This window comes from Myotis nattereri (assembly GCF_964212035.1).
Source record: "Myotis nattereri genome assembly, chromosome: 15".
Classification (NCBI taxonomy): Eukaryota; Metazoa; Chordata; class Mammalia; order Chiroptera; family Vespertilionidae; genus Myotis; species Myotis nattereri.
Window position 1 is genome coordinate 26,120,722 of NC_138090.1, and position 10,149 is coordinate 26,130,870.

Here is a 10,149-nt window from a genome sequence, read left to right on the forward strand (position 1 = left end):
CTCTCTGTAAAAAATCAATAAAATATATATATTTTTAAAACAGCAACGTAAGTGAATACCTCCAAGTCCTAGAAACTATCATTCAAAACCATGCTCAGGCAACAAATTTATTCAATCCCTAAAGATGGGTCCAAAGTGTCTCCTCTAAAACATCAGCTCCTGGGAGAAACTGTACCACACACAACCGAGCCCACAGCAGCTGCCCACACCCACCGACCACCAGGTGCCAGCAGCTCCTCAGTGTCTCGTTTCACTGTCCCGACCACGGCGAGGAGCTGACTAGGGGACACAGGACACAGCCTGCATGAGGTGGAGCCAAGGGCCTGACTAGAGTCCTCGCGTCAAGCGCAGTGCTGCCTCCTGACGACAGACCCTCAGGACAGGACTGCTGGGGCTGCCAACCCACCTCTGGAAGTATCTTCAGGAAAAGGAGAAACTAGTTTTGTTGTTCCTATTCCTCCTACTTGGCTCCAAATCACGTTTGGACGCCTCCCATCACAGTGGCCCTCAGGAAGCAGGTCTGTACCCTGAGACTGTTCCTTCTCCACTCCCTAAGTTCCAGCCATAGAAGGCACAGCTGGTCCGGGACCAGGGGCTCCCCAGAGGTGGGGGAGCAGCTTCCCGGGCCCTCAGAAGCCCATGCGCGGCTTCTTCCGGTGTGGCTGAGAGCCAGAGAGGATGCGCACCTGCTGCCTGGAGGGGGTGGCCCAGATGCTGGAGGTCTGGGAGGAGGACGCAGTGGCACCTTCCGGGGTGTCCCTGTGGGGTGGCAGCTCAGCTGTGCAGTCCCGGAGGGTCCGCTGTCTGGAGGGGGTGGCCCGGGTACTGGAGGTCTGGGAGAGGGACGTGGAGGCACTTTCTGGAGTGTTCCCTTGAAGAGGTAGCTTGGCCATATAGTCCCGAAGGGTCTGCTGCCGCTCTGAGGGGATACCCTGGGCCCACAGATCCTGGGTCAGCTCCTGGGAGGGCAAGGTCACTGGGGACCGAGGCCTTGACACAGGGGACGTCCAGTCTGGGCTGTGAGGGGGGCTGGTGGCACCTGAGAGGTCCAGGTGGCCGCTGAGCGAGGAGAAGGTATTGGACAGCTGCATCCGCCGCTTGTGCCGCTTCGGCTGCCTCCCGGGCCCCGAGGTCCTGTCCTGCTGCTGCTCCCACCAGGCAGCCATCGGGCCTTCCCAGGCTGCCTCCAATCGCTCACTGAGTTCATCCTTGGGGCCCAGCTCGGGGCCCGGCGGTGGCTCTGCTGTGGGAAGCGAGCCCAGGTCCCTCTGCTGCAGGAGCCGCCCTTGGGCCATGGCCGCCCGGAGACTCTCTGGCACTTTCCCTTCAACCTTCTGCTCCTTGAAGCTCAGCAGACGGCGGTGGGAAAAGGTGGGTGCGGCCCACACAGGGGGAGCCGGTGGCACCTCCAGTAGGGCCTTCAGCCACCTGCGGCAGCAAGCAGTGGCCTGGGGGCTCCAGGAAGCCGTGGGGACATGGCAGTTGGGCCCGGGGTCAGTGGGAGGCCTGGGGTCTTCCCGGAGGTGGAGGCGCTGGTGGAAAACATCTCCAGCCGCTGAGAGTTGGAAGAGCGACAGGACTGGTGTGGAGGAAGAAGATAGGATGGTGGCGGCCAGACCTGAAGACAGAAATGACAGTGAGTCCAAGGCTGGCAGGGGTGCAGCCCCCCAAACTCACTCCCTCAGCCCAGCACACCTATGGTTGGCGCTTGTAGACGTTCCTGCAGCTGCCACTGACTCCTGGGCTCCAGCAGAGGGAATGCGGAGAGGGAGTCGCTCCTGGAGGGGAGAGACTGGGGGTGCCCTGCCAGCCGGGGTGTGGAGGCCCCCTCCCCTGGAAGAAGGACAGGCAGCTGAGGTCCTGTCCAGGCTCCAGCCCTGCCCATCTTCCACGTGCCTCCTGCCCTCACTGGACCTCACCTGTGATGTGCAGCAGCTGCAGCTGCCCGCCCTGGCCTCCGAGGAGCAGCGGCCTCGCACAGCCAGGGCGGGGTGGAGGCAGCAGCTGGGCCAGCAGGGGAGCCGAGGGGAGGCTGTGGTCCCACTTCAGCACGGGCACCAACGGGAGGCGTTCATCCATCAGGTAGAGTGAGAACTGGAGGCCCGAGCAGAAACGAGACGGAAGGGACATAGAACTGAGATGGAGAAAAGGGTCTGATGTGGCCCCATGTGGCTCTCAGGATGAGTGCAAACCCCCAAGTGGTCATGCACTGTGCCAGGCCCTGACCACCTCTCCACCTTCATGTGCCCAGACCCACACAGGAGCATTTCCCAAGTGGGCAGCACCATCTTTCATCCTGATGGCACAGCTGGGAGAAGGGAGCTCAGGAGAGGTGTGGACAGAAACCCACCCAGCTTTCACTCAGCCTTCTCCTGACTCACCAGACCCTGGAACCTATGCTTGACACACCTACTAACGCCCTGTGTGTCTGTGTGTGTGGAGGAGGGCGGGGGGGCACGTAGTGTGGTGGGGGCCAGACCCTCAGACCTCCTTCCCTTTCCTGAGCACACGGGGAAGTGTCCAGCGTTGCAAAGACTGCTCTCCACTCCATGCCTTTCCTCCTCACCTGGCCCATCTCCACCAGCACCTCAAAGCCCTGCTCAGTTGTCACCCCGGCAGGTTGTACCCACCCGCTAGTTAGCATGTTTCAGCCAGAGACTCATTAGGGTTTCGTGATTCTTATTTCACCTGCAGTTAGCTGTCCCAGGACCCTCTCTAGGGGCTGGCTGAGACAGTGCACAAGGGACAGGAGGGGGAAAGTGGCACTCACCTGGGTACAAATGAGATGGAGTGTGGGCTGCAGAGAACTAGGGCCGCACTCCCCCAGGTACTGGGTTAGCAGGACACGTTCCCCTTTCTGGCATGATGCTTCTGCACCCACACGGAAAAGCAGCAAACCACAGCCTGGCGGGCCCTGGGAGAAAGCCAGGTCAGCCCTCCCACAGTCCGAGGTTTGGGGCACCTCCAGTCTATTGGATTCCCTGGCCCTGCTGCTTTTCATGCCCTGGGAGGCCCCATGCCAACCCCCACCCCATGGATCTGCCCTATCCCATTGCTGAGCCTGGGACAATCCCCCAGCCCTCACCTGAGTGTCGATAATTTTCACTCCAGTGCGGTCACCCACAGTCAGAACCCGAGGGTGGGCGGTAAAGTCTGCCCAACGCCAAGGAGACGGGTCCCGAAACACAAGGGTCTCAGGATCCTTGTAGATTTGCTGAAGCCTTGGGGAGACATGGGTGGGGAGATGAGCAGATGGGGTTGGGAGCAGATGCGGGGCAACCTGGCCCTGGGTACAGGACATATTGTGTGCGAAGTATGGGCTGCAGTTCAGGGGGAGCTGTGTGTGGGGTGGAAGGTTTTTGGGGAACGGGACATTACCCGTCGTGGGGTGTCCACAGACAGACGGCTCCCGAACGGCTGCAGACAACCAGCTCCCCGGGCAGGTGAGGGCTACAGGGCATAAGTGTGATTAGTGCTATGCCACCCCCTTCTCCCATGTCTATCTTTGCCAACCAGCCCAATTCAGCCCCTACCTGAGGTTGATCCCCGTGGCCCCCTTCTCAACCTTTAGCACCTGGAGCGGGGCTGGCCGCCCCTGCCTGCTGACCTTCCACAGGGCACAGTGGTAGTCAGAACGGACAGCCAGCAGAGCTGAGGAGGGATGGAGAGGGTCAGGGTCAGGCAGCAGGTCAGCGGGCAGGGAAGTAGCTAAGGGTCTTACATTCTCCCTGCACGGCGCAGGTCACCACCTGCCGGACAGGTCCTCGGAGCTGAATGTGGCCGGGGTTCCCAAGGGTCCGAGGGTCACTGCCTGGGGTCAGACGCACCTCTTGGAAATCTGGACCTCACGCTAAGGATAAGTGCTATGAGCTTGGGTCACTGAGGGCCCCCCAACTCCTTGCCCTTCCCCTGGACCAAGTCAAGAGCGCCTCCTCCACTAGAGGGAGCTGGCTGGGATCCTGCCCAGCAAGAAAGGATACACAGCTTGTCCAAGGCACCTCCTGCAGGGTAGACCAGCTGCCTGATCCGGGGCGTCCTTCCGGGCAGCCAGGCCAATGCGCCTCCGGTGAAAGCATCGTCTAGGAGGAGCTGCTCCCACCGCATCGCCAGCTCCTCATATAGCAGCTCTCCCAGGAGGTTCGACACTGACTTGCCCAGGATCGGGTCCCCGAGGATGGAGAACCGGCGCTGTCGGTGGCTGAAGTAAGCCCAGGGACACCTGGGGACAAGAGGATGGCAGGAGGATGAGGCTGTAGCAGCGATGAGGAGGACGGGGTACCATCCTCAGAGAAGTCAGGTACAGTAGACACATTTTTAATCTAACCTAGAATTTCTTCCTGTAGAAACCAACCCACCCTATTACCGTGCCCCAGCCACTCGAGTACTCCATCACCCCGGCCATAGTGATTGGCTCACAGATGGGCACGACAGCCAAGCCAACCAGCAACACCCTTCCTGGGACATCTAATGGTGCCTCAGGAAGTCATTGGCTCTTTCCTTGGAATCATAAGCCATCTTGCTGCACTTGGAAACTGCCTAGGAATTAAGCCAGGCAGAGGCAAGTGGATGAGAAAATAAAGAGACAAAGCCCTGCTTCAAACATTATTTAAAACTTTGGACGCAGCCATGCCTGCAGCCCATGAATTTAAATTCCCATATCCCCTAAGGCTGGTGGAATTGGGAGTTTTGTATGAGTATCATGGCTCATGACTGCATAGGCTGGGGAGCAATTGTGATGGAGACGTGGATCCATCCATGTCTAGTACCTTCCACATCCCCACCACCAGCCAGGTCCACCCACCCCATCCTTTCCCACTAGCCACTTGCCCCCAGGGCTGGTGTCCACCGAGGTCCTCGAGTATCCTCTTCACACTGACCACTGTCTTCTTCTTAGAGTAGCTCTGCATGGAAAGGCCTTGTCAAGCTTGCACCCTAGGGCTCCCCCTGATGTGAGATGTGAAATGGGAGCCCCTCTCCTGGCTGACCAGGGTTACTCACCCGTGCTCCCTCCAGTTTGAAATTCTCCAGCATCAGCTTCCCCAGGGAGGCAAAGGCTATGTCACCATGGTCCCACAGGAACCGGCTGAACTGAGGGAGGAGAGGACACCAGGTCATTAAGCACAGCTCCAGCCACACAGCACTGTCCACTGTGGGGCCACTCACCTGTTCAGTAACGTCCAGCACAGCCTGGGGCTGTCTCCGGAACTTGGGAGCTCCCCGGAAAAGCAGGTCCTGGGCAGTCAGGCCAGGGTCCCAGGGATCTGAGAGAAGAGTAAGGTTGGGGAAGGGGTCAGTCCTGGGGACTGGGAAGAGCCCAGAAGTGGGGCCACATGTCCCAGGTGACTGGAGATACCCTAGGACCCTGGAGGTGGAGGGCATTAGCAGGGAGAGGGAAGGCCTCAGGGAGGAGGGAGGAATGGAGAACAGAAGCAACAGGGGAGCAGCCTGGGAGAGGGCCCCCAAGGACCAAAATCCTTACCTGGACCAGGAGGCAGCAAAGGAAGGGGTCCAGGGGTGTCCGGCTCCCAGAGCAGGCCCTTGGCCAAGTGTGGCACCCCATTCTGCGGAAATGCGACCATGACAACATAGCAGTGAGTGCACTCCCAGGACAGGCACTGTCGCCAGCACTTGTCTTTTATTAACACATCCAATCCTCATAAAGAGCCTGCTGAGTTGGTACGATGGTCATCATCGCTTTACAGATGAAGAAATGGAGGCACAGGGAGGCTGTCGCTTGTCCCAGGCCTTGCTGAGAGGGTGGCATCTGGCACAGCCTGACAGCCAGTAAAGAGAAGGGCTGGGTGTGAACCCAGAAAGCCTGACTACAGTCTGCCTTTGACCTCCAGGCTGCACTGGCTCTCAAAGGAGCTCCCTGCACCATTACTGGCTGACCTGAATCCTATCTGGTTCTCATTTCCACTCAGGACATCTCATGGACTTAGTTTGAACACCCGCAGGCCACCCCATTCCCCACCGCAGGGCTGGGGATGGCTCAGCTCAAATACACAGGGGATGGAAGAGTTGACAAGCCTTGACCAGGAATCAAACCAGCAACCTTTAGGTGCACGGGACGATGCCCAACCAACTGATCCACACTGGTCAGGGTGCCTAGTGGTTTTAATATAATACTTATTATTTGGCAATAGGATACCAGATAATAAGTGCTATTATTTGACTTAAGCCCTTCCTCATCGAGAAAGTATCACTGGACCCGCCTTAGGCCCCCACAATCCCTTAATTTTCATACCCACTTGCTTCTGCCTGGAGTGAGCCTTGGCCAGCCTGTCTCCAAGTAGCAGCCAGGTGGTTTAGGCTTCCAGGGAAAGAGCTGCTGTCCTTCCTGTCCCAGAAGGTCTCCCTTCCCCTCCCTGCCTCATCCCCACTGTGCTGTCTCAGTGTATTTTTGGTTTCGCTCAAAGCTATTATCACACTTTGTAATGACTTTGTCCTGTGGACTGCTCACTTGTCTCTTCCCACTCAATCCAACCCTAAGTTCCACTGGGGCAGGGAGAACATCCGACTTATTCATGTTGGATTCCCAGGGCCTAATGGGGTATCTGGCACATTGTAGGGGCTGTTCAATGAGTATTTGTTGAGCAAAGAGGGGAAGGAGAGTCTGGGGAGAGAGGTAGGAAAGAGCAAGCCGACAGCTCCTGCTCAGTAAACCCTCTGCAGATGGCAGGTCATCCCATGGACCCCAGAGGAGGGGACTCTGGCTCAGCCTGAGTCTTGCTGACCACTCTATACTCCTGCCAACTGGTGTAAGTGCTAGAAAACAGGCCAAGTGAAGGTACCCACCCCGGAGCCACCAGGGCTCTCCCGCCTCCTCACCTTGGAGTTCTGGGGCAGGGACTCTGGCAGGGTCAGGGCATCTCTCCAGCTGCACATGAAGGACGTATCAGGCACATCGCTCAGACCAAGGGGGCCGGTCATAAACAACGTGGGGCGGAGGGAGCTGGGGAAGTCCATCCTGGAAGACACTGGCCTTCTCAAAGGCCTGAATCTGACCGACGGCCTCCAGGGTTCCTGGGAGAGTGAGTGAAAAGGTTGCCAGTTTGATTCCTGGTCAAGGGCACATGCCTGGGTTGCGGGTTTAATCCCTGGTCGGGGGCATGCAGGAGGCAGCTCTCACATTATCGATGTTTCTCTCCCTCCCCCTTCCTCTCGTTAAAAATCAATAAACTATTCTTTAAAAAATAAAACCAACTAACCAACCATGAGGGAGGGGATGGCAATGGGCCAAGGGTGTGATTTTAGCCATGGTAGCTAGGAAAAGCCTTGTTGAGAGGGTGGCATTTGGCACAGCCTGCACAAAATGAGGGAGAGAACCTCAACTAGGAAGACGGTTCCTGGCAGAATAAATAGCAAGTGCAAAAGTCCTGGGGCAGGAAGTGTTTGAGAAATAACTAGGAGGCCATAGAATGAACAAGAAGAGTGGTAGGGGAGGAAGTCAGACAGGCGGTGAGGAGTCAACTTCTATCATTGCTGTCAGGTTTTATAATTACATATTTGTAGACTACTCATGCCCTATACGTACTCAATCTATACTCTTACTACTAACTCAAGTTCCCCAAAGCCAGGGACTGAGACTTATTTCTCTGTCAAACACAGTTCCTTCCAGAAAATGTACTATGTGTTGAATAAAAATAAACTTAGTCAAAGAGCTATGCTTAAATACAAAATGCTCTAGAAGTATAAGTAGCCACGTCATCCCTCTTTTTTTAATTAACATCTATATTAATAAAAGGGAAATATGCTTAGACCAGACGTCTTCTTCTGGACGTCCTTCTGGACAAAGCCATGGTGGTGGGGGCCGAGGCAGAGGTGGTTAGGGGCGACCAGGCCGGCAGGGGGGCAGTTAGGGGGTGGCCAGGCCGGCAGGGGGGCAGTTAGGGGCCAGCGGTACTGGATTGTGAAAGGGATGTCCCTCGAGGGGTCCCAGATTGGAGACGGTGCAGGCCGGGCTGAGGGACCCCCCTCCCCCATGCACGAATTTCGTGCACCGGGCCTCTAGTAAAAAATAATAGCAGTGCTCCCTTACTGACTACAAATATCTGCCAGACATGGCACTACATATTTTATTCTTCTATTTGCCCTATTTTGGAGTTCAGGAAACTGAGGCTCAGTAAAGAGCCACTTGCCTGAGGCCAACAGCTTGATCCCCCAACCGATTCGAAGTTCAGGTTCTGCACCACTACTCTCAGGTGCATCCAAAAGCAAACACTAGCCATGGGGTCTTAGTAAGCACAGACCTTTCCCCTTGCAACTGCCACTGCATTTTATCAGTTTATCCTGTAAGCTCTGTGCAACCATGTATCCACGTATCCTCATGACCATGCAAAATACCTGTCACAGTAAATACTTGTCAAATGAATGAATATGTCTCTCTGGCATGTCAGCCTCACTCTAATTGTGGCTTATATGTATCCTCTTATCTCTTCCACTCGGCTGCAAGCTCTCTGAGGGCCAGAACCGTATCGGATTCATTCCTGAGTTACTGGTGCCTGGCTGCTGCTGTCATTCTCTTTTCCAAACCCAGAGCGTGAAGTGGCAGGAACCAAAGATGTGCTCAGTGAGTCCTTGTAAAAATAAAAAACACTGGCTTCCATAGGACTGACTGTACCAACCGCAAGTTAAGGAGCAACCAAGCCTCCGGGGGGATGGCTGCACCCCTGACAATCCAGCACACACACCAAGCCTCTAGCTCGTCTCTGGTTCCGGGCTCGTCACACCGCCCGCCTCTCGGTTCTCCCTCACCAGGCTTTTCACCTCGGGGCCTGGGCACACTCTCTCTCTGCTCCGAATGAGTGCCAGGCCCTTCCCACCCACCTACAAAGCCCTACTCACCCTGAGGTCTCAAGTCAGGAAGCCTCTCCCGGTTCCCCCAACCCTCCCCTCCCGCAACCCTGCATGCTCCCCCCGGAACACGCTGGCTATGGGCAACTGCACACTTAAAGATGAGGCTGCTTGATTAAAAGCTGCTCCAACAGTCCCCATGGGAAAGGGACCTACTTAGCCCCAGCGCCTTGGCATCTGCTACCTGGCAGCAATCAGTACAAGTGAGCTGCGGGAATCAATCCAGGAATAAACCAACGAGAGGAGCAAGGGACCCAACCGCTTCCAACAAGCCCAGGCGGTCGGAGGGCGTCGGGGAGCCCACGACTCAGAAAAGCCCCCGGACGAGGCAGCCTCGCTTCCCCACCGCACCGCGGCTCGCAGGTCCCTTCAGACTCCAAGGCCGCATCGCTGCCCCGCGGGAGGCGGCAAAAAGGGAGCCCGTCGCAGGGGATGGGTGAGGGGATCCGGACGGCCCCTCCTCTCACAGCCCTACTCGGCCGGTCCTCCCCACCCGCCTCTCCTCCTCCTCCTCCTCCTCCTCCTCCTCCTCCTCCTCCTCCAGGCCAGCGCTGTCTACCGGCTGCTGCCACGCTTTCCACCTGTAGGGCGCAGAGCTGGAGGCTCATAACCCACCCTGCAGAAGTCGGCTGACTCTTCCCGAAGCCGCACCGCTCCCGGCGGCGGACCCGGCGGAGGGGACTGAGGTCTCCGGACCCCCTCTCCCTGCCGTCCCGGCGGCGGCGCACTCACGTGGCCCAGACCTCGCCGTGCTCGTCGGGGAAATGGGCTTCCACGTGACGCTCGCCCGAGCCTCGTGACACAAAGGAGCCCAAAAGCGGCACCGTTGCTCGGGCAACCTTCTCTGGATGAGACTCACAGCAGCTCTGAATGGTCTTCCGGGCCGGGCCGGAAGCGCTCCCTTCGAGGCAGAAAGTCCCGCCTCCCAGCCTGGCCCCACGAGCGCCCTAGAGCGCCACCTCCCGGGCGGAGGGGGAATGGGCGTGCCGGGAGTGCCCTGGGCAGTAGAAATACCTAATCTTAAATCCCAATAGTGAAGGCCATTCCACCTCTGCTTAACTGACCTCCTATTCCTCAGGACTCTTGTGAGTATTAAGTTAGTTCACTCAAAAAACACTTACTAAGCACCTACTATGAGCCAGGCACTGGATTACTCCGTAGGAATCTTAATGATTGTCCTTATACCCTATGAAGCAGGCTTTAGGGAAGTCATTTGGAGTCAATGGAATAAGCTTAGTCTGCATCTCCATGGTTTTGGTGAAAATGTAGTGGAAGGATATTTAAACTTGTGAC

General features: G+C 57.0%; 1 protein-coding gene across 2 annotated transcripts; it reads right to left on the reverse strand.

Annotated features, from left to right (window-relative positions):
- Positions 1 to 76: 76 nt before the first annotated feature.
- Positions 77 to 9,605, reverse strand: TAF1C (TATA-box binding protein associated factor, RNA polymerase I subunit C). 2 transcript variants are annotated; one of them, XM_081108264.1, is made up of 15 exons: positions 9,472 to 9,605; positions 6,832 to 7,026; positions 5,480 to 5,561; positions 5,164 to 5,261; positions 4,999 to 5,088; positions 4,828 to 4,901; positions 3,981 to 4,219; positions 3,722 to 3,838; positions 3,534 to 3,651; positions 3,379 to 3,450; positions 3,086 to 3,221; positions 2,771 to 2,914; positions 1,920 to 2,094; positions 1,696 to 1,833; positions 77 to 1,618 (listed from the first exon to the last, which is right to left on the reverse strand). In XM_081108264.1, exons 2-15 carry the CDS (start codon positions 6,967 to 6,969, stop codon positions 630 to 632), a joined length of 2,610 nt encoding a protein of 869 aa, XP_080964390.1. In that variant the 5' UTR covers positions 6,970 to 7,026; positions 9,472 to 9,605; the 3' UTR covers positions 77 to 629. The 2 variants fall into 2 exon arrangements, with proteins under 2 accessions (XP_080964390.1, XP_080964391.1); XM_081108265.1 differs by lacking the exon at positions 9,472 to 9,605 and having other exon boundaries at positions 4,817 to 4,901.
- Positions 9,606 to 10,149: the final 544 nt, after the last annotated feature.